Raw genomic sequence first — 25,098 nt, 5'->3', positions numbered from 1 at the left:
GCTCATAAGCGAGTTCATGATTTGATGCAAAAGAAACTATTTTTATGGATGCTGCATGTAACAAACATAATTGTCTGAAAAAAATTCTCCAATAGACGCTCACACATCACTCACATTTAAAATACAGCAAAAGAAAACGGTATTTAAATCAATTTCTTAAAGTCATTGGAGCAAGACTCTGAAGAACAGAGCTGGCTTTATCAGTGGGTCAACGTCTCAGTCCTGCTGGAATGAACCGTTTATTCCCTACTTCTAATATGGTGTTTTTATGCTGATCGATGGCCAGATATTACTTCCTGCTCTCTTGTAAAACCCTCAAATGCCTTTGGGCTAAGCCCGTTCAACATAAATACGGCAATGAAATCCAATAAAATAAAAATAAAATAACCAACAGAAAGAAAAGGGGGTGCAACGCAAGACGTGATTCAAAAGTTGCGAGTTATCTCTACGGATATTGAAACCTGGGGAATGTTGTGCACATAATCCAGCAAGTCCTGTGCAGGTAAAGCAAATTGTCTTGCTGTAGGACAGAGCTGACATAGTACTGTCTGTGACATTTGCCTCCTCCTATTACCTTTCAGCTTGAACTCTCTGTAGAGCCGCGTCAGCTCAGTTATCGCCCCGCCCCCGGGAACACTAGAGCGTGCGCACTCGCCGGGCCGTGACGTAACCACGTTCTGACAGCGTACGAGGACAGTTCCTGTCTCCTGTCTCCGAGCAGCTGGTGCTGAGCTCTGATTATAGCGGCACCATGGCCGGGGGCTGGGACGAGATTCGCCGCCTGGCTGCAGACTTCCAGCGTGCCCAGTTCACCGAAACAGTGCAAAGGTGAGAGAGGATGGAAGTGACAGAAAGGAGATGGAAGGCTAGCTGGAGGAGAGAAAGAGGGTGCTGTGGCAGGATGTGGAGGGAGCTGCAGTGAGAGTGGGCCAATAAGGGCAGATAGTTTAGCATGATATTCGCAAAATATGAAGATTTTTTTTATAAAAACTGTCTACAGAAAAATGGGCAAGCGACATTTATAATTTGGAGCGGTTTTAAACTGTTCTTACTCTTACGAACTATACGTCTCTATTCAGCCATTATTAACACGAGATAACTAGAGTACATTTGTTGTGTTTACGTAGTCACCAAAGAAAGTTTCACAAATTAATTCGGCAGGTGGCACTGTACGGCTGGACCTTCCATGTTGTACACAGCAATTAGAAGTGCATGGTTTGTTGAAAGTTACTTTATGATTTCAAGTGTTGTGTCTTGTTTGAGCCCATAATGGGATGGAGTGGAATAGATGACATCAGCAAAAACAAAGGCTTTGGCTTAAACTTTTCACACTTTGATTAGGTCTCATCTGAAACAATAGTGCATTAAGTGGATTGTAAAAGATGTGTGTGTTAGGGTGACATTTATTATTTTTCGCCTGCACTGCTTTTGTGTTGTGCTTGCACAGTCTTTTGTAAGTTAAAACAGATCTTACAAGGGGCTAGAACCCTTCCCTTACATACCTGAACTTACCTTTAATTTATTCCACGTTGCTCTCTTGTACCTGCTTCTGATTGGCAAGCAATTCATTTGCGCGTCGCCCACAACGTTTAACGCCCTTCCTTTGCCATCCATGCCTGGCGTGGAGATTGGACCAAGTACAGCTATCGGTTATTGGCTGCTGGCTTGTGTCCTTCCACTGGCTATTTACTCTGCAGGTACTTTATTTTTTATATTTATGAACGAGCACTCCATCCAAGTGCATCTGCAGAACTCTCTCTTCTACATGATCTTGCAGCCTCTTCCCAGGGTATGTGTTAGAAATCGGGTTTCTGGTTGGCTAAGGTATACACCCATGTCAGGCAAAATCTACTACTCTAGTCAGGGTAAACTAGTTACACAACTGAGGTAACCTGTGCTCACCGTCTGGTAGCTTGGCACAGAGCAGGCAGGCTTATCAAAAGAGGCAATATGTAAAGTATTTGTGCAATACACACACCGTAACACAATAAATACACCACAAAAAGATTCCACACAGGTTTTAGAAGAATAGCCTAGTATATTCTGATCAAATAGACCAAAACAACAAAAATCACATGTGTACTTTTAAAGATATGCACATTTAAGAAGAGCAGATAATGTCCGCATTAGAAAAACCTTTGTATTCCTCTTCCAATGTTTACAGTCCCGATAGGGACTAAGTACTGATCCAAGCAGTGGATCGCTAATCGAGTAGCGTCATAACACTTAGTGACCGATAAGCTTGCGGCCAGCCACTTAAGACCAGGGTTCAAAAGTAGGCCTCACAGTTGAAAAGACAGTAAAATCATGAAGTCATAAAGGCAGAAGAGATAAACTATTGGACTACATAGTAATAGTGATATGATAGAACTACTCTCAATACCTTTAAAATATATAGTAATTACACCAAATAAAGTATATGAATTACAGTGATTAAACAGGTTACAGGAGTAATGGCATAAAATAAAGCTCAAGGCTCGAGGGGTGATACTTATCTTGTGAGCAGCAGCAAAGAAGGAAGATGGCTGCTTGTGGCGGTACTTCATAACATGTTGGAATGTTCATTGAAGTTCTGTTTTCTTCTGTTGTTGCTGCTGAACTGTGACAATAAAGGATAGTTTTGCATAATGTTGGTCTCCGTGTCATGCCATAAATTTTGAGATCTCAAGAAAGATAAATGTTTGATGTTATTCCTTTAGTTCTTTCATGACATAATCCATAAATTACCAACTTTATCTCTGCATTACAACTTGTGTCTTGCAGAGGCCCGGCATTCCTTCAGCAAATTAGATAGTAGAGTGTGAATCATGTGGTGTCTTTACTGGTACATTTGGAGGCATGTAGTAGTGTTGCAAGATGTTGGCTGTCTTTTGGTTTGTGATGAAGTTTGAAAGTTACCAGTATTAATAATTGTTGTATATTAAGTCTAATTTCCATTTGATCCATACTTGTCTGCTGCCACTATCTAGATCCCCACCAAGCCGGTTTCAGGCCTCAACAGTCTACTGAGTCTATCGCAGGCTGTTCATGACGAACTTAGAAAGGGGGCCGACCAGAACGCCTCACAAGCATTGGTGCTCCTGGATTTGTCGGCGAAGTTCGACACCGTCGACCACGCTGTCCTCCTCAATTGGGTCGAACGCCGGCATCCGGGGCCCACCACTGAGGTGGCTCACATCGTTCCTTCAAGACCGAAATCAAGCGGTCTGTCTTTCCACCTTCACGTCGGAGGAAAAGAGCCTCACCTGTGGAGTTCCACAGGGCTCCTCCCTTTCCCCTCTATTGTTCAACTTTTACATTTTCCACTGATTTCTAAGCTCTAAAAAAGATCAGTAGTCATCTTCAATTATGGTGATGACCTTCAGCTCATCTTCAACATCAACCCTTCCCCCTCCTCTACAGAGAACGTTTAATCCATCATAACTTTCATCAGCAGTTGGATGAACGCAAACCAGCAAAAGGTTAATCCTGATAAGACTGAGCTGGTTCTCACGGGGCCTCCAGGTAATCCCTGGAACTCCAACTTCTGGCCCCTCTCCCTAGGTGTCACCATCAGTGATGACCTCTCTGTGAGGGTCCAAATTAAATCGGTGGTCTCGGTTTGCTTTTTCCACCTACGCCGAATCAGGAAATTCAGCAGGTTCCTCTCCCATGAAGCCCTCGTCCAAGTCACTCTGGGACTGGTTATATCCTGCATTGATTATGCGAACGCCCTGTACGTTGGAATACCTGTGTACCAATCCCATCAACTCCAACTCATTCAGAATCAAGCAGCCAGGCTTATTCATGGCCAGCCAAAGTTTAGTCCTACTAAACCCCTCCTTAAGAGCCTCCATTGGCTCTCTGTGGCCCACCGCAGCCTTTTTAAACTGGGCTTCCTGATCCATAAAGCCCTTTCCGCCCAAGGCCCGTCTTTTATTGCCTCTCGAATCTGCTGTTATGTCCCATCTCGGGTCTTACGATCTTCCTGCTCCAATCTCCTGTCCCCATGCACCTTCAGTCGCAAGAAACATGGTGGCCTGAGATTTTCCTCACAAGCCCCACTTTTTGGGAATTCCCTTCCCCCAGATCTCCACCTAATATCCTCCCATCCTCAATTTAGGAGGTAACTCAAGACCTGGCTTTTCTCTCAAGCATACTATTAACTTCATCATACTGCTGCGACCTCAGTCTGACCTCTTAAGCGCCAAGAAACCGCTGGTGTACGTGCGCTCAATAAATCATTTTCATCATATCATATCAACATGTGCACTATGATTTCCTTCTCACCTGGTAGATTCTTGCCGGACCCCGGAATGAGAAGGATGTGCTTGCCAGTACTGCAGAGCAAAGAAAGCAGTTGGGTGCCTCCTGATCCCATCCTCAGATAAGGCCTATATCTGATCAGATAGTGGAAGAGGCCAGGTGTTTTAATCGTGAGCGTCCCTCTTCCTACCCTCCCCAAGTTAGTGCACACAGGATTGATGTACAAGAGACCTATTTTTAATACACCAATCTAGTACAGAATATATGTAGTAATAAAGAGTTGATAGTTTTTGCATTTGCTCCATGAAAAGTATTGAGAATTGCGACAGTCATTCTGGAGTCAGCAGTTTCGGTATTTTGTGTCGGAGTGTGAGAAGAGAAGATGGTTAGCTTTGTGCAGTCTCAAGCTAGGTTGTCTTGGTTCAATGAATCTAACATATTGTAACATTGAGGCAAACAGACCTATTTTTAAGGACCGTCCCTTTCATCCATTCTGGCCGTCTCCACTTTCGATGCACAAAATCTCCTGACACAGATTTTTTGTTTTTGCTTATTAAAGAAAATATCTGTGAAAGGAGTGCATTTCAGGTAACGATCTAAAGGATGTTTCCCAGTCCCTGAGAAAGGAAGGAGAGCTCAGTCTGATTTTGCACCTGAGCTTTTTCAGCTAATTACTGAGGAGGCAAACATTCACAATGTCAGCACTAGGGCAGATAGGTTTCCTTCTAGACCCATGACTTATACTTTCTCATACCAATCAGGAGTTATAAAAGTATGAACCTATATGAAGTTAGGAAATTAGGTGAAACTAATGTTACAGGTGTGGTAGTGCCTTTTGCATCAATTTGGCAGCGACCATGAGGAACTCATGACTTGCTGTGTGTTGGTGTTGTTTTGTGCCCGATGAATGGTATAAATCTTGAGGATCCAGTCGACATATGATGATCAATCTAAAACTAGGAATCTGCTGGAAAATTAAGTATCCATCAGAAGAATACAATGATAACTCACTTAATTTTTTCGAGAATATATTTGTCTCCTTGGACAAGTGGTAAGTTACATATAGCCTTTATAAAGAAATGTTGAATGAGAAGTTGGGAACGTATTTTAAAGAGCATCTCTTGGTTGTCCCTTTATCTTCTGGATTTGACTAATGTACATAGCCATTCTGTGAAATGCTTTATTCTTTAGAACTTCACACTGTGTGCTCAGTTGCAGAAACGTTCCATTGCATGTCTGTTAACTGAACAGTGATTGTCAAGATATCAGAGCCTACTCTGTGTATCAGCTCATGTAGAACTAGTGTATAAGTATATCTTCACATTGCTGCTCCAGGGATGGGATGAGCAGTGGCTTTCTTTTCAAAAGTGGATGAGTAGCTCCATGAAGAAATGTTATTTGCTCTTTTAGAAGTGGTAGAGACTTTTGACTCCTCTTAAATGGGAATGAGCAATAGTTTAACTTTATATAATACATAAGATGGCCATAAAGTGTTTCCATGAGAAGTATGACTAACTTCATTTTCTGAACAATGAAACCAACGTTTTTCAGCCAGATATTCCCGAACGATGCAAGTAAGCGTTTCCAATGAACACAAAGCTAATCCTTCAGAATATCAGTGGTTTCAAATAAATGTGTTTTTGTTTTCAGAATGCATGCTAAGCCATGTATCTGTGGGGAAATTGAATCCTGCAAACTCTCAAATGAGTACTCCTGATACAAGTTTTAGGGCAGCATCAACAGTATTACCTTGGATGTACAGTTGTTTTCACTGTTAACACCTGCAACGGTGTTTGTTCAAGGATGTTTAACTTATCAAACTTACCAAATTTGATCCATTACTATATGCCTCCTTTTCTTTACCAGCCGTGCCCTGCTTCTTTTACTTTTATGGTACTGTCCACCATGCACTACACGCCTGCTTGTTTGTGAAAGACCCATTGTTAGATTCCAGTGGGTGCACAGTAGTGCCGATCACATACTGTTTGTTGGCTTTGCTGGGATACTATATTTTGCTTGATTCTTATTTGATGGCTTGTATTGGTCATCGTGTGCCTGTCCCTTCCCTGGTATTTATCAAAGTAACAAGTGGTCCTTAGCATATAGGGATAAGAAAAGACAAAAATACTGTATAGACCACAATGGGCTACTATATAGTTCTCAATTCCTTGTCCAGCCGGGCAAGGAATGTTTATTGATTTGATAGATTGTTGGATTTTAAAAATACAACACATAACCCAAAACAGTAGGGTTATGGTAGGGCACAGTCCTGTGCCGTACGTGGGGAAAAAGGGAAAGTGGGTGAAAGAGATATCAGGCAAACATGGTGAGCTTGCAGGTCACTGATATGGATTTACATTGACAGTGTGTCCTGGAGTTACTCATACAAACAATAATACAATAGGATCACATGTATGAATTACTCTACAAGGAGTCGACGTTTCGATCCCAAGTTCTGTTATATAACAGATGCTTGCCTGATATCTCTTTCACCCACTTTCCCTTTTTCCCCACGTACGGCACAGGACTACAAAATACGGCTGCTGTGTCTGACACATCTTTTACTATACCGATTCCCCAAAACAAACCTTTCCCTCTTTTCTACCCCTCCACAACCCTTCTAAATCCAAATAACTGACTAACCTATCCATCACTAAAATTACTTTCATGTTTCACCATACTAATTCAACACTAATCCTGATGGGTTCCGTAGTGGTGTGCTACTCGCCAGAAAAGCGCTTCAACATCCATCAGGGGTAACAAGTGCTATATGAATGCAAACCTTTCTTATCTTTTATCCCTCCGCTATCCTTCTCACTCCAAATACCTGACTAATATCCACCACTGAAATTACTTTCATATATCACCATATTAATTCACTACTAATCCTTTATGGGCTTCCTGAATAGCGCGCTTCAACACCCCATCCGGGGTAACAAGCGCTATATAAATACAAACCTTTTTTCCTCCTCTATCATTCCAAATCCAAATAACTGACTAACCTTTCCACCACTTAAAATGTACTTGCATGTTTCACTATACTAATTCAACACTAATCCTCTATGGGTCCCGGAGTAGCGTGCTACTCGCCGAAAAAGCTCTTCGACGCCTCGCCAGGGGTAGTAAGCGCTATATAAATGCAATTACAATACAATACAATGCAATGCAATATGTTGTGCTGAATAGAGAGGACTTCCGCACATCACCCGTTGGATAATTATAAACCAAATTAAAGTGTGAAAAATCCAAATGAAATTATAATGTTTCTATTTCTTTTAGAATTGCAATGTAGGGGTTTTCTACAGAAAGGGGGTGTTCTTTAAAAAAAAAAGTCTCAGCATAATCACCAGTGAATAGAAGAGTTTAATGGTTCCACACTCCCATTCTGAAATATATACATTTAACTTTAGTATATAGACAACTATACACATGTTTCCAAAATTATAGATCAGACACCTTTGAAGGGAATTGTTTAATGACCACCAGGGAGTCCTGATTATTTTCTGAGGTTCTGTAGTGTAATTCTATATTTTTCTAATTAGTTTATATGCACACAATTTTATGCAAATTCCAACGTGTATTATAACAAGATAAAGGAAAAACATACCGTTTTGCATGGTAAGAAAACAGCAATGTTCCAACTGCGCCCGTCCGCGCCTGGTCGACGCCAGGACCCCTGCATCTTCCAAAGGCGTCGTTCTCAGCTACACCCGCATGGAACTTTTGGGTCTGGTTTCCAAGTGCCCATCAGCACCTTGGGCCTTTCAAGAGCCGCCCTTTGTGTGTAAACTCTGCGCCTTTAAGGTCTATTTTGAGGTGCAGTCTATCTGTCCATCCAGTTACACCAAATTTAAGTTCCTCAGCCTAAATTGCCGTTCTTTGGTGAGTCATTACGCAGACGTATTTGACCTTTTAATGGCTGAGGCCCCTGATGTCCTTTTTCATGCAGAAACTTGGCTGACCCAGGATACAGTAGCGGAGCCAGGGTTTGCCCTCCCGGACGGCTATACTATATATCACATCAATAGAGAGGGGGGACGGGGGGTGGCATTGCGGTGATCGCTAAAGCTGAATTTGCTGTCAGCCTGTCGAAGGAAGAAGTAGCAGGCTGTGAGAGTGCTCTCTTTAAAATAAAGCTTAGCTGCAACCTGACCATGTCCGGTCTTTTAATCTACAGACCCCTTGGGCCTTCCGGGAATTTTCGCGAAAATCTAGCCAATAAAATTGGACTGATGGCTAGTAAAGCGACTAATTTTACCATCCTGGGGGATCTTAATCTGCACCTCGAGCTGGAAGGAAAGGCTGAGCTCACCAACTTCCTAGCGGACCTACAAGCTTTTCAGCTGCCACAGCTGGTCTCGGAGGGACAATGTGGCTGGGCATCTGCTTGACCCCATTTTTTCCAATCTTGGTTGCTTAAAAATTCTTTCCCCGGTTCCGCTGACATGGACCGACCATTCAGTAATTCCATTCTCTCTACTGTGGCAGGGTAGAGTTGATGTGGTTCGTCTTGTTGTGGTGGCAAAGCAGTCCTGGCATAAGCTATACCGGGAGATGCTCGCCACTCGGTTAGCATAACACAGACCTCAGCTTCCCTCAGATATCGAGGAGGTGCATGTGTACTTTCATGATTGGCTGGTAGGTGGTCTGGATAGCTGCATTCCAGCAAAGCGGGGATGTAAGGGACATGGTCCATCCAATCCATGGTTCACAAATCTACTAACGCAGACGAAGAAGGGGTGCAAGCAGCTGGAACATGCTTAGCGGCGCTCCTATGAGCCAGCTGCCAAAGCTGTATATCGAGAGGCAGTCCAGGATTATCACAAGCTCATCCGCAAAACACAGGCAGAGTTTGTCACCAATAAAATCTTGACAAGCTCCAATCCCACCAAGACCATCTTTAAGCTGCTTAAAAATATGAAGAGTGCAGATATGACCAGTATTTCCCCTGTAGCGTCAAATCATCATTGCGAGGCACTAGCACTCCACTTTGTGAAGAAAGTGGAGTTGATCTACCAGGGCCTCTCTACAGGGAGCACCCTCATTGAGAACGCTGTGCTGGTATGGACAGACAATAGGGTGAATAATGGTTTGCTATCTTTTCCATTGTGGTCGCCCCAGGAGTTTGAGATCTTAAGTGCTAAAATCAAGTCGGGCTCGCCTGCTGACCCGGTGACGGCGAGTCATTTTCAACAGCTCCAACCACTTATCTCTCCTGTGGCCCTTGAACTGGTTAACCTTTCACTGAATCAGCCTCCGTCCCAAGGGCGTGGAAGCATGCTAAAATCATTCCATTGATAAAAAAGCCATCACTTGACCCGGACGACCCTGGCAATTACCGCCCCATATCTCAGCTCCCTTTCATGGCGAAAGTGGTGGAGGCACACGTAAATTGCATCCTGTCAAAATACATCGACAAGCATAACATCTTTGATCCTTCCCAACATGGGTTTCGCCCCCGCCACAGCACGGAATCAGCTCTTCTTGCGGCCACGGAATCCATCCGAAGTAGGCTGGATGTAGGTGACTCTGCGACCTTGGTCCTATTGGATCAAAGCCCTGCTTTTGGTACGGTGGCCCATGCAATCCTTCTTCAACGTCTTTGGACGGTTGGAATTAGGGATGGTGCCCTGGAGTGGATTCGCTCCTTCCTGGCTGGGCGGTCGTTCCAAGTGTCTGTGCCACCTTTCCATTTTCAGGAACATGCCCTGTGCCGGGGGGTACCTCAAGGTTCCATCTTGAGGCCACTTTTATTCCATCTGTATGTGGGACCTTTGGCGGAGGTGGCCAGAGGCAGGGCGTGGTCCTTGGTGTCGTACGCAGACGACACCCAGCTGGTGATTGCTTTTTCTAAAAAATGCCGCACCAACCTGGTGAATTTCAAGGAGGATCTATCGATTATCTCGGACTGGATGAAGGCTAACTGCCTCCAACTAAACACCAGTAAATGTAAATGTATTGGCATTTATATAGCGCACTACTTACCCGTAGGGTCCCAAGGCGCTTCGACCGCTGCGAAACCCTTCCTGGCTTCCCTGAGAGATGGTCCCTTAATGGGTATCTCCAGGGTGAGACCAGGCATCCCCGGCGGTCTGGTGGGGCCGTTAGTGAAGATGAGGCAAGCTAATGCCCAGAGTTGATCAGAGTGGGCACCGAGGCGAGAGAATTATCGAATCCGCTGACCCTGGTCCAGAAACCTGCCGCGCCGGGAATCGAACCCTGGTCCCGGGCCGTCCTCTGCTCTCGGGTCTGCCGCCTCTAACCAGTGAGCCACACTACTTAAATCCGAGATTTTACTGTTTGGAAAGGACCAGGAGCTCTGGTCAGAGCAGTGGTGGCCTGATCATCTGAAAGCCGCGCCGTCACCGAAGGAGACGGTAAAGAACTTGGGTGTTTGGTTCGACACCGGACTAACATTTGAGAAGCAGACAAGAGCTGTCGCCGCAGTTTGCTTTGGGCTCCTGAGAGGACTGAGGCCATTGCTTGGCTTCTTTCCTCCCAGAGTACTCCAAACCATCTTGCAGGCCTCCATTCTTGCGAGGCTTTATTATGGCAATGCCTTATATCTAGGGGCCAATAAAGCAAGCATTAAAATCCTGCAGAGCGTCCAGAACGCGGCAGCACGTATGCTAGTGGCACTCCCAAGATCTCAATCATTGGCCCGGGTGCTCTTGAAGTTGCACTGGCTACCTATTGAAGCCGGCATTCAGTTTAAGGTGCTTTGCATCGCGCACAAAATTCTGAGGCATCAAGCCCCTATGGGGTTATTGGGTTTACTGAAGCCCTATTTGCCCAGGCGCGCTCTGCCAACCATGGTCTGGTTTGTGTCCCTTGAGTAAGGAAAGCGAGGTCAGGGGGTCGCTCGTTTGGCCTTTTGTCAGCCAAACTCTGGAATTCCCTTCCAGCAAGCATCTGAGCCACCCCTAATCTTTTGACGTTTCCGAAGTCCCTAAAAACAAGGTTGTTCCCCACTATCTGATATTTGTCGCTTGTTGAGCTTTCCTGTCTCTCTTCTGGTTTCTGGTTCCACTGGGACGCCTCGTCGCTGAGGCAGCCATGCGCATTACAAATCCGGTATGAATAAATAAATAAAATAAATGAGAGAGAGATTTTCTATTTATGTGACCAGCGGCTAGATACCCTACCGGGTGATAAGCTGCTCTATACAAATCTACATAACATGTTTTTCTACATTGCTGTGGACACTGCACAGTTAAATGAAAAGCCTTATTTTGTGTTTCTAGTAGACTTTCGATTTCCTGGTTGTGTAGATGGGCCTGTCCTCTCCAAAAACTATGCTGCAGTAGTGAATCTCAAAAGAAGGCCTTTGTTTCATGATTCTTATATATATGATCCAGGAGCTTATATGGTGTATAGATTGTTTTGGTGATAGATTAAAAAATAATAAATCTTGTCAGAGTGAGTTTGAGTGTTTTGATTAATGATTTGCAGCAAACCAATTTAGATCTATAAAGTGTAATCAAATGTTAGATAGGTTTTATCTCACAAATTTACGGCATCTTAGAGCCGTGGGTTAAATGATGGTAACATAACTATTTTCCCTAGACATAGTGATATGGTATAATCCCAGCAACTCAGATTGATTGTAAGTAGGACCAATTTAATCCCATAAGAGAAAGAGATCAAGAGTTCGGATATTGGTTTGTTAATAGATGATTTTTAAGGGGGTGAGTGTGATGGCGGCGAATCCGCCACCATGTGACCAATTACAGCGCGCCAGATCAGGATGGTGGTTGGTATGCCTGGCAGGTGGAAAGCGTGTCTGCCACGGGTCCGACGGAGGCAAATGTTAGGATTGCCTGACGGACCCACCACGCATCCACAGAATGGTGGTGGTGCCTAGCAGGCACCGCCAGCCACATTTGGATGCTTCATCCCCGTCAGCCTGTCTATGGTGGTTCAACCGCCATTAAAAGGCTGGTGGAGATGTACTTTGGGGGACAGTTGCGGGCTTCCCTTGTGCAGGGGCATGTTAATTTTTCACTTTGTTTGCCTGCACCAGGTGGCAGGCATCGCATGGTGCCTGCCACGTAGTGCCAGGAAATGCACAACATGCATTTTTATCATTACAGCGGGAGCTGCAGCCAGCATCACCTGCCGCAATGTTAAAAGTGCCTTTTGCGGCCACCGTGGTGGCGGCTGCATTGTAATTTGCAGTGCGGATCCGCCGTCGTATAGGCGGGTGGTCCCAATCCCTGGGATGATGGCGAACAGACACTGCCATCCAGGGATGTAGAATTCCTATAGCACGACGCCCAGGACATATTGTTTGGGTTCAAGGATAACAAGTTTTAATGTGGATTTTGTCCTTGGGACAAGTAGTCCCAACTTATCAGTAGCACAAACCCTTTAGCTGCCAGTTTGCAGTACCACATTATGGATGAGGGAAGGGCACTGTCTGCAGTTAGGGTAATATTTTTTCCATATTTTAATTCTATTCAAACTTGTATTTATGGTTCATTAATTGAAAGCCTTTATGATTAGGGTGAGCGCTCTAAGTAAATGTTGTATGCTCTGACTGCACTACTGTTAGTGGTTCCAGTATTAAAAATGCATACACACGTTTTCAAAGTTTGGCAATATAAGGCTATGCATAATACTCCCAGAATGCTCTCTGATTTAAGCAAATATGTGCAGAAGCTTGAAAGCAAGATTGATGATTTTTGGCTTTCATAATAAAATGTTCATACAAAAATGAAAGTAGGAAAAAAGCATTTCGCTAAACAACTGTAACCTTTTAGGTACCATTTCTTTGCAGCATCATTTAGTAACGTGTTGATGCATGCTAGTATTTCCCAAAAATATTCATAATGGAAAATCAGTGTAACCAGTTTAAATAAGATTATGAGAAACAGAAATAAACGAGCATTGGCAAAGCCAGATAGGTCTGAAATTGGTGGTCAGCTTTTTAGTTTTCTCAATGTGTAACTTGTTTTGGCCGGATTTTTGGAAAACTTTATTGGTGTGAAAGCTGCTGGACCCTCACCATTATAACAAGCATTGGTAAAAGCAAAAGTTGTTTTTCGTCTCAAAAAGCACACACTGCCACAGTTACTGCCACTGAACAAAATTAATTTGTGTGCCGATATGCTCCTTGTGAAAGAGCAGAATGTGGTCACTCACAGTGATGCCAGACTATACAGAGAGAGAGACAGAATTTTAATAGGTCAAGGTCAACGCCAGACCAAATTAAGGGCCCAATCATCAAAATATATCTCAAAAGTGCACCCATGGTATACTTCCATGCATGAAATGCAGCTATACAGCTTTCGTGAATTTTCAAGAATTTACAGAAGTAGGACAAGAAAAAGTATTCCTAGAAAATATCTGTGAACTGCATTTTAGCATGACCAAATATGCATGTTTAGATTTCCTGATACGGAAATCTGAGTGTTTGCAAGTTCACTTTTCCTCTAACCACTTTTTTTCCCAACTCTGGAAGAAGGTTTACGTCTCCCATTGTAAGGAGTAAATTGTTAACAGTTCTCAGTATGGGAACAGATTAGAGAACAGTGTTGAAAACCCTAAAACATGCAAGTTAGTAGGTTTGTACAGACTCAAAAGGGCATTCTAACCCTGGAACTATTGCTTATCACTACCTTCAGCCCCAGTATGTAGATCTGTGGAAATGTGGCAACATATGGGGATTGCAAGTATTCAAACACTACTATGGTATGAGCACTGACATAATCAGACAGGCATATATATTAGAGCTCTCATATGATGAAATTGCTCTCATAATTTATCGTTGACCTACATGGCACCAAAGGGACAAGTGGATTTTGCTACAGGAAAAGTAGATTTATGAAGCAACCTGCCCCATGGACAAGTTAATATTTAATTAAATTCCACACCCCTGGCCATCGTAATCTGGCCCTAAATTAGGTCCAACATATTCATAATAATTTCTGTTTGAAACCACACTTTCTTTTCAAAACGGTATTGAAGTGTTTTGTTTTTCCATTTGCCATGTATCCAAAATATCATTCTCATAATTTTTTGGTTTTACAATTGAAACAATTCCTCTATTACAAGCAGAAGTGCGAACCATATCTGTGGTGGATGTTGTCAATTTCTTGGGTATAAAACTTGTGAAGACGGGTCTTTTCCCTGCTCCATTTCTTGGTTACCAGTCTGGCAATGTGATGGATTTGTGTTGTACTGGCCTCCAGATGTGGGATTATTTTCTGCCCGGTATAGTAGAGTATTGGTAGGTGCTTACTTGTAGGTGGTCCAACCTCCATGTACAGCCAGGGGATCCTTTTTAGCCTGAGTAATGTTGCTGTATTTTTCAAAACTCTTAAGTCTAGTGTTTTCTTCATTGAATCCAGGTGCGTCGTGGGAATGCTTGTGAGACGGGCATTGCTACTGTCTGTTCAGGAGAACATAAGCTTTCTCTGTGATTCTGAAGCCTCCATCAAGGAGATCTTGTTTGATTTTGTACAGGGGTGATACATGAAATGTGTTAGTTTGCGGTTTATTGGTAATGTAGTTTTAAGGGGACATTTCTGTCTGATGATGAGAGACTTGCAGTGATGATGAATTTGGGAGTGAATTCCTCCAGCTTTTTTGCTGATAGCCAGTCCTCGACCTGGCCTTTCTTAAGTTGTTGATAATGAGAATACACTCTTTCTTAGTAGGGGTCAACTTGACCTAGACTTTGAACATCTAGAAGTGAATGAGGGTCAGTGTTTGAGATTGGTTGACACATATAATCCACAAAAAGATGGCTTAGTTTCCCAAACATATTTCCACCTTCTTAACTTATGAAAGTGTGAACAGTGGCACCTGTGTCTCTTTCTAAAGCTCACCCTATTTCAGTGCATATCTTACACCAAAAAGAAAGGCATGACTCTGTTTCCCTTTTCCTCATGCCAGGTTTCTCCCAGGCCCTGTGATTTCATATTTCCTTTTCCATTGTCTTTCAGTTCTTACCCTCCTCAAGTAAGTGGGCATATCATTTCACAATTTCTGCTCCATTGCTGTAGTTTGAAAGTCTCAAATGTTTCTAAACGTTCAGCAGATGTACATAAGTCTTATCAATGTATGCCACAGAGCCATAATATCCACTCCCCCAAAATGTGCTATTAATTGTTCTTATTTATATATATCTTTGAGCTTTTTATAGCCTTGCTCATAAACATGTGGAGTTGGTGTGCTCAATAGATTATAAAGTTTTGTGACAAAATCATCTATAATCACATGTTGTCAAGAAAGGTGATGATAGTATAAGACCCAGATTAGGACAACAGGAGAGGATAAAGAGGTTTACGAATCAAGCTGCTGTGTTGTTCTATTTTACATTAGTATCCCACACAAGACCTTGTCTCGTTGGTGAGATGACCCTATCAAATAGTCTTCTTTAATCACATCCAAGATGTGATGTGTTCCATGGAAAGTGTCAGAACCTGTGACCATTTTGCTGCATTTACACATGGGAGATGTGCAATGCCATCTATACCATAATATAATTGCGATTTGCCTCTGGATGTCTCAGTGAGTTAACATTGTTGACCTCTGCAATGATCAAATCAGAGTATAACAATAGCAATCTTTTGAGGACAATACATTTGGTGCCATTAATATGGGTTATTGTAACATCTGTTATCGACCTCGCTATCAGCAGAAGTGCTGTACTAACTGCCATATTCATGAAGTGAAATTGCGCCCGCAATTGCTGCAAAAATGCAATTGCGGGCGCAATTGATGTAATCAGCATTCAACATCAAAATAGCGAATTCGCTAACACATAATAGCGAATTCGCAATAAAAATCGCAGAATCCCGGTAGCCGATCATTAGCGAATCGGAAAATGCGACAAACCACGGATTCTGCAAAATAAATTGCGAATTCGCTAAATAATCGCAATCGGCATTCATAAAAAATCGCTAATAGCGAAAAAACCCAAAATCGCTGTTTGCGCGGCGCAAATTAAGGAGAACTCAAAGCAGGTGGTAACCATAAAAGCCATGAAAAAATTACATTTGAAAAACCGTTGGCCAATCAGCAACAGGTTCAGGCCTGACCAATCACACATAAGGACTTTCAGCAACAGCATTTGGAGTGCGACAATGCCAGGAATGTACATGGTGGTGAGGCGTCGAAGGCTACAGCGAGCAGCACAGAGGAGACGCAGGATCCAGGACAGAATTTTCCTCCAGCGGGTCACCTTGCTGGGCCAAACCAGAGAACAGATATATGCAAAATATAGGCTGAATGGGGAAATGATAATGCAGCTAATACAGGACCTTGACCCCCTGATGCAGCACCAAACAAGCCGTACCAATGCGGTGCCTACACATGTGCAGGTATTGTGTAGCCTGCACCTCCTGGCCTCCGGGAGTTTCAGGGGATAGTAGCGGCTGCTGGGGGGATATCCCAGCCCACCATGTCACGCTGCCTCCACACTTTCGTTGACGCCATGCTCACCCAGCTACAGCGTCACATCAAATTTCCCACGAGCCAACAGGAATTGGACTTGACCAAGCTACAATTCTACAATGTAGCCCATTTTCCCCATGTACTTGGATGTATAGACTGTACCCACGTCGCCATCTGCCCACCAGCTGCCACAGAGTATATGTTCCGCAATAGAAAGTCTTACCACTCCCTGAACATACAGATGGTCTGCAATGCTAAGTCATACATCACTGACATTGTGGCCCAGTACCCAGGGAATACCCATGACTCCTTCATATTCCGGCACATCCGCCTCCACTCACGACTGGTCAGGGGGAGAGTTCGGTGAAGGACACCTACTTGGTAAGTGCACTTTGTCAACAATGTCACATTGCTATGAAGTAACTGCGCAGCACAGCCAATCACCATCTGCTCCTCTCATTCAGGTGACAGTGGCTATGCCCTCCGTGAATACCTCCTGACCCCTTACTTCAACCCTGCCACACCCCAGCAACTGCAAACAAAACAGGTGATGGACAGAATGTGGATCAATGTCACACATTCACCCCAGTCCAAAGATCTGGGCCCAAATCCATCGTTTTTTTGCACTCCACACCACCCTGGGTTAGACAATGGCGATATGCAAATCAGCTCTGACCCTGTGCCCCATGCAATTGCCGCCATAAGTGTGCTGGGGATGCTCAGACGTGGGTCCCAGGCCCTCCACACCACTGGAGTCAAGCTAGCCGGGCTGATGAGGTGTTACCTCGAAACCGGTCCGGTCCTCGGATGCTTGATTCCGTTCTGGGAAGGACATGGCTTTTGTAGTTCGGACTGGACTGTTCCCATGGGGCACAGGGTCAGAGCTGATTTGCATATCGCCATTGTCTAACCCAGGGTGGTGTGGAGTGCAAAAAAACGATGGATTTGGGCCCAGATCTTTTGACTGGGTTGAATGTGTGACATTGATCCACATTCGGTCCATCACTTGTTTTGTTTGCAATTGCCGCCATGAGTGTGCTGGGGATGCTCAGACGTGGGTCCCAGGCACTCCACACCACTGGAGTCAACTTAGCCGGGCTGATGAGAGGTGTTACCTTGAAACCGGCCCGGTCCTCGGATGCTGGATTCCTTTCTGGGAAGGACATGGCTTTTGTAGTTCGGACTGGACTGTTCCCATGGGGCACAGGGTCAGAGCTGATTTGCATATCGCCATTGTCTAACCCAGGGTGGTGTGGAGAGCAAAAAAACGATGGATTTGGGCCCAGATCTTTTGACTAGGTTGAATGTGTGATATTGATCCACATTCGGTCCATCACCTGTTTTGTTTGCAATTGCCGCCATAAGTGTGCTGGGGATGCTCAGACGTGGGTCCCAGGCACTCCACACCACTGGAGTCAAGCTAGCCGGGCTGGTGAGGTGTTACCTCGAAACCGGTCCGGTCCTCGGATGCTTGATTCCGTTCTGGGAAGGACATGGCTTTTGTAGTTCGGACTGGACTGTTCCCATGGGGCACAGGGTCAGAGCTGATTTGCATATCGCCATTGTCTAACCCAGGGTGGTGTGGAGTGCAAAAAAACGATGGATTTGGGCCCAGATCTTTTGACTGGGTTGAATGTGTGACATTGATCCACATTCGGTCCATCACCTGTTTTGTTTGCAATTGCCGCCATAAGTGTGCTGGGGATGCTCAGACGTGGGTCCCAGGCACTCCACACCACTGGAGTCAAGCTAGCCGGGCTGATGAGAGGTGTTACCTCGAAACCGGTCCGGTCCTCGGATGCTTGATTCCTTTCTGGGAAGGACATGGCTTTTGTAGTTCGGACTGGACTGTTCCCATGGGGCACAGGGTCAGAGCTGATTTGCATATCGCCATTGTCTAACCCAGGGTGGTGTGGAGTGCAAAAAAACGATGGATTTGGGCCCAGATCTTTTGACTGGGTTGAATGTGTGACAATGATCCACATTCAGTCCATCACCTGTTTTGTTTGCAATTGCCGCCATAAGTGTGCTGGGGATGCTCAGACGTGGGTCCCAGGCACTCCACACCACTGGAGTTAAGCTAGCCGGGCTGATGAGAGGTGTTACCTCGAAACCGGTCCGGTCCTCGGATGCTTGATTCCGTTCTGGGAAGGACATGGCTTTTGTAGTTCGGACTGGACTGTTCCCATGGGGCACAGGGTCAGAGCTGATTTGCATATCGCCATTGTCTAACCCAGGGTGGTGTGGAGTGCAAAAAAAACGATGGATTTGGGCCCAGATCTTTTGACTGGGTTGAATGTGTGACATTGATCCACATTCGGTCCATCACCTGTTTTGTTTGCAATTACACCCCAGCAACGGCGTTACAATGCTGCACACATACGGACAAGGAATTGCATAGAAAGGACATTTGGCCTGCTCAAGAGCAGGTTCCGCATACTGCACAAGACAGGTGGGGCCATGTATTACAGTCCAGCAGTTTGCTGCCGCATTGCGGCTGTCTGCGCAATACTACATAACATGGCAACCAAGCGCCGGATACCTGTCGACATCTCTGGCAGTGAATCTGAAGGGGACGACCGGCAACCTCCACATGTACGTAATGCCCGCGGAGAAGATCCTGTGGAAGGACACAGGCGCCGCAACCACATCACTACAAACTGTTTCTAGTGCACACATACCACTATCACAACACTGCACCCATGCATGACGAATGAAATAATGCAATGAGTGTGTATGAAGTTTGACCTTTCTTCTTTAATGTTACATCACAATAAATATGCCTTCAAAAAACAAATTGTCTGATGGGGAGTGTATTCCTCCATACCTCCCCATGGGGTAGGGGGTTTGCAGGACTCTACTGCATGGCCTCCCTCATATTTTTACAGTCCTCAGTGATGTTGACGACGAGACGCCCCAAGTCGTCTCTCCGCATTCTCAGGGACGGTGTTGGCCCTACTCCCTGATGTTGGCCGGCTGCTGCGGCAAGGTGGAGGCAACGGTGGTAAGGAGGCACTGCTATTGGTCGACGCAGCCTCACTTGCGTCGTCACCACCCTCTGCTTCTTCCTGGCCAGTGGCCTGTCTGCCAAGCACAGCTGCAGTGAGTAGGTCGAGTGACCTGGCCATATCCTGGCAACACTGCACCATTTGTGCCTGCATAGCAAGTGACCGACGTGCCAGCTGAGATGTGGCGTGGCCAACAACATGATTAGACCTAGTGTAGGCCGATAGGCGGGCCAGTAGTTGGCCGTGGCGTCGATGGGTCATGTCCTGCTGTGAGACAAGCAGCTGGTTGTTCTGTCTCACAGCTGCTGTCATCTGGGCAATATGTTGTCCATTTGCCTGCATCTGTGCAAGCATTGCTGCCATGTGGCGTGCCTGCGTGCGATGCACCGCCAGCATGCGGCGTTCAATGACCAGGCCTGGGTCTGGTGTTTCTAGTGCCCTGCCGGTGCCTGCTGGGCCCTGGCGCTGCTGGCGCCTCTGTGCGATGGTCTGTGACCTGCCAGCTGGTGTGTGCCTCGTCTGCCTCCGAGGCGCTGGTGGTGGAGCCTGTACCACTGCTGTGGCGGCACGGGGTGTTGGTGCTGTAGCTGGTGCTGGCTGCACTGCAGTGGATGCAGGGGTGGCCCTGTTGGCACGGGGTGTTGGTGCTGTAGCTGGTGCTGGCTGCACTGCAGTGGCTGCAGGGGTGGCCCTGTCGGCACGGGGTGTTGGTGCTGTGAGTGGTGCTGGCTGCAATGCTGGTTGCTCTGATGTGCCAGGTTGTTGGGAGGACTGTCCCTCACCCTCAGTGTCCTCCGGGCTCTCAGCGATGTGTAGCGCATCACTATCGGTGCTGGCTTGATCATCTGCACCTGTAATGTGAAGGGGGGCATGATTAATGTGATGTGTCTTGCACAGGAAAATTTAACACATGCACGCAGCCTTGCTTTCCCTGACTGGGTTTTGTTTAGACTTAGCAATGAGTGCTCTGGCACTGTTGGGCTGACTGCGGGCTCATGATTACACTACAAGTACCACAATGCAATGGGGCTTTTTTGGTGCGCTTGGTCTGCATATTTGGGGATGTCATGGTGCTAGTTCAGAACGTATGGGCATTGTTAGGGGACTGGGTCGCAGTCGCATGGCACTTACCTTGACTTTGTTGTTGGCCGGGTCGAGAGGAGTCCAGCTGAATGACCCCCACGCAGGCTGCTGGCCCTATGGTCTCCTCAATCATGTTCTCCAATGGGGTGTTAGGTGTGGCTAATGCATCCCCTCCACCGGTGCCCAGTTGGTCCCCAAGCCGCAAAGCAATCCGCTCCTTGGAACGTCCTCGCAGGTCATACCAGCGCTTTTTGATATCGTCGATGGAGCGCTGGGTGACACCGACGGAATTGACCTTGGCGCGGACTCTGGCACCCTCCGAGAGTCTGTACCAAACAGCTTCCCATAGTCATTGCACACCCCCTCAATTACATACTCCAATTCAGCTTCGGAAAATTTCATTTTCCTCTTCCTCTCCTGCCCACTGCTCCCTGCTGCATCCTGGGACATCTTTCTGAACTTTCCTTCAGGCTGGGGTGCTGCAGGGTCTTGCTTTTGGAGCTCCAAACTTTCCTGCTGCCACTCCCTGGCTCTGTGTTCGGTTTGTGGGTGTGGTGAGCCTACTTCCTGGTTGTGATGTCATCAGTGGGCTCGAAATGCGCCTTCCCGTTTTTGCGATCTCGCAGTTAACGAGATCGCTAATTGCGATATCGCTATTTGCGATATCGCAATTTCGGCATGGGAAATTGAACTGCGATTATTTAGCGATTGCGGCTAGATCGCAATCGCCAATTGCGATCGATTGCGAATCGCAATTTTTACGTGCTTTTTATCATGAATGCCATTTTGCGAGTCTCAAATAGCGATACGCTATTTTTCGCTATTTGCTAATCGCAAAATGGTAGCTTCATGAATCTGGCTGCAGGTACTGTGTAAAAAATGTATCCTTTTAAAGGAACAGTAAGTGGTGCTGAGCTACACAGTCCACAATAATTTATTACAGGGGTAATATTATAAGTAGCTGTCTTGACCAATATGACCAGGTATACATTGCCATTGTTTCTTATTTGTTATCCACAAGGTTATGTATAGCCATATGTTAACTAAATCATGGCAGAAGTAACTTATTGTTTCTTTATGCTCAGGTTGTCTGAACGAAATTGCATTGAAATAGTGTCAAAGCTGATTGCTGAAAGACAGCTGGATGTTGTACACACTCTTGATGGCAAGGAATATATCACACCTGCTCAGATTGCCAGGGAGATGCTGGATGAACTTCACGTTCGTGGTGGTCAGTAAATATTTATTTATTTATACGTTTTCATTAGTTTTGAAAGCAGTGCAATTCTCCCGTAATGTCTTGTATTTAATTATATTGCTACCTGTTGTGTTGATATGTAATACGCTTCCATCTTAGTTTTTTCTCCCTAGGCTCCCGTCCTCCCCCGCGCGCTACTCTACCCTCGCGCTGGCATTATGTCATCAGCTGGCATTCTAGAATGCCAGCTGATATTCTCACAGCTGACAGCTATTCTTGTCCAGAGCCTTAGCCGACGCAGACTTCTCCGGTCTAGCTGGTGTGTTGTTCTGTTACAATGAATGAAGTCTATCTACTACTTCATGATTCCATGGTGTCTTAACATTTATGGCGACGAGCGGAGAAGAACAACACACCGAGGAGTCCACGCAAAAGAAAAATTAAATGAATTCTAAAACAGACCTGGCGCATGAAGTTGGTAAAGAAACCCTTCTGAAAGTCACAGATGTGAGCGGCACAGAGAGAGCAGATCGCAACAGGGAAATCCAGAGCTGATGGGGAGAAAAGACGAAGTGAGGAGCGCGTCAGATTTCGAAGTGTAACAGAGAAACTTGAGGTACAGAGAAGTTCGTAATGAGCTGTGTATGAAAAAATATTTGAACTGAAGCGTGAGCTCACTCGCGAGAATTTGGTGGTGAATGGAATAATGAGGTGACTTCATTACAAGGGAGAGAAAGTGCGCACAGGAGTATTTGGCTGTGGACGGAGCGGTGAGGTGATCTCCTGACAAGACTGTGGGGCATCATTAAGCAGCGTGCGTTGCTGACGTAAGCACGTACAACAGGCACCATATTGGATGGATAAAGTAAAGCAGTGCAGCCTTTGAATTGACGCAAACAAAAGCGTGCGTGCGGCCATTTTAGAATACGAATGAAAGAGATGTAATCTCAAAGAGTCAAGTTAACTGCCGGGAAAAAAAAAGAAGAAAAGTGAATGCTTCGTGACAAGGACGTGAGTGCTGAGTCATACTGCAAGCGTGAAGAGAAAAAGTAAACCACGTGAGAAATTGTGGGTAATTCTATTGTATCTAAACAGAAAATATAATACTGCTAAAACAGCAAAACAAATAGATTATTGGAGATTGAGGACCACTCCATATTGAGAATATCTAAACCTTACAACCTGAATATAACATGGCTAATAATAATTAATACAATTTCTCACCCCCGCAATCATTTTTAGCAGTAGCTGGTGAACCACCATTGAAATGGGAAGAATGTTGAGAGTATTTTAATAATTACATTTTTACATGTGATATTGAGAAGGAACAACTTAAGCCTGAAGAGGAAAAAAAATATTACTGCATTGTTTAGGGGCAGGAGGACTTAAAGTTTACAATAAAATCAACAAGAAGGTACAGGAAGGCGAACAGGGTGATGTTTTTACAAATGCATTGGAAGGCTTAGACAGTTATTATAAGCCTACCGTATGTGTTGCTGTGAACTGGTATAAATTTTACCACCGCAAACAAGGGAAAGAGGAGTATAGAGGATCACATTTCAATACTTAAGAATGTGGCGCTTACATGCAAATTTGGGTACCTGAATGATGACTCCATAAGAGACCAGATCGTCATGTTTCCAGCTAACCCAAACATTCAGTATGTGCTGAGGGCTAAAGGAGAAAAACCTCTAAATGACGTAATTGAAATAATAAAACACTCTCAATTGGCAGGAAGATGTGCAAAAGCAGTGCTAAATGAGAGCAAAACAAAGGAAGAAGAACCTAATGTAGTGGCAAAAATAAGTGTAAACAAGAGAAGGCACCAAGTTAAAAGTAGAAGCAAAAGCAATGACAGATTGGAGTATGACCATAAAGGGTCAGATAAAGGAGTTACACAAAGAAAATGTCAGTGTGGGAGTCAGACATCTAGCTAATGACTGGAAATGTCCTGCACGAAACATCAAATGTAGCAAATGCGGCATAGTGGGACACTTTCAGAAAGTATGTCACAGGAAGATGAGTGCTAGAGTCAGGTTGGTTGAAGGAAACACAGAATACGAGGAGGATTCCTCCTACGATTCAGATTATAACTTGTGTGTACTTAATGTGATCGAAGCATAGGAGTCAAATGAAAAAGGTAGGAAAAGAAACCTATGTGTAAGGTTGCTATAGAAGGAGTGAAGATTGAAATTATAGCGGATTCAGGCTCACCCTGTACCATAGTAAACAGAAAAGTATGGAGGGAAATTTGAAAACACACTTGGACAAGCCATAGAATCTCCAGATATCACACTAAAAACATTTACTAGGGAACCAATAGAACTAGATGTCTCTGCCACAGGACCCTCTGTGTTGGGATGGAAAGACCAAGTAAATTGGGGATAAAACTAAATCCAAACAGTGCAGAATGCCTGTTATTGACACCGCAGAATAAAGGAATTGGGTCTACTATTGCAAACCGATTCCCCAAAGTCTCTATCGGCGCCATTGGTAAGTTGAAAGGATTTCAACATAAAATTAAACTAAAAGAAAGCGCAGTGCCATGTATACACAAGGTGCGACACATCACGTTCAGAGAGGTGGTCAGGGCACAGCTCGGTGTTCTACTCGACGCAGACATCATTGAACCCACGGAATCATCAGAGTGGGTCGCACCATTGGTTGTAGCCCGCAAGCCCAGTGGCAAGTTAAGATTATGCATAGACTTACGCTATCTAAACAAGAGAATTCTGGTAGACCAGTACCCTCTCCCTAAAATAAATCAAATGCTTTCCCTCACTAAAGACATGAAAGTATTCTCTACAATTGAATTGACCCCTGCTTACCACCAGGTTCCACTACACCCAGACAGCAGGTGCCTCACCACTTTCATATTGCCATTTGGGTGTTATAGGTTCAAGAGGGTACCGTTTGGGCTGGTATCAGCAGCGGCATTGTTTCAAAGACTCATGCATGAGATTTTTAAAGATGCAAAGAATGTGCTCATCTTCCAAGATGACATTCTTGTGATGGGGTAAAAACCTAAATGACCATGAACAAAGATTAACACAAGTTCTTAATACCATACAAAAATGTGGAATGACCGCAGATTATGCAAAATGCAGGTTCGCAGAGAAGAAGGTAATGTATTTGGGACATGAAATCATGCCAGAAGGAATA

The 25,098-nt window shown here is 44.9% G+C and overlaps 1 protein-coding gene across 2 annotated transcripts in view; it reads left to right on the top strand.

The window, feature by feature from the left end:
• The first annotated feature begins 663 nt into the window (after nucleotides 1-663).
• The window catches only part of UFL1 (UFM1 specific ligase 1), a 288,697-nt gene continuing 264,262 nt past the window's right edge, over nucleotides 664-25,098 (top strand). The window contains exons 1-2 of one of the 2 annotated variants that reach the window (XM_086926636.1): nucleotides 664-828; nucleotides 21,824-21,969. In XM_086926636.1, coding sequence (XP_086782762.1) covers nucleotides 752-828; nucleotides 21,824-21,969 — 223 coding nt within the window. In that variant the 5' untranslated portion in view covers nucleotides 664-751. The remainder of the gene's footprint in view (nucleotides 829-21,823; nucleotides 21,970-25,098) is intronic. The other variant, XM_086926637.1, reaches the window with a different exon arrangement.

Source organism: Lissotriton vulgaris, chromosome 6 (genome assembly GCF_964263255.1).
Source record: "Lissotriton vulgaris chromosome 6, aLisVul1.2, whole genome shotgun sequence".
NCBI classification, from domain to species: Eukaryota; Metazoa; Chordata; class Amphibia; order Caudata; family Salamandridae; genus Lissotriton; species Lissotriton vulgaris.
The sequence above is the reverse complement of the archived record's forward strand: the minus strand, read 5'-3'. Positions and strand labels throughout refer to the sequence as shown.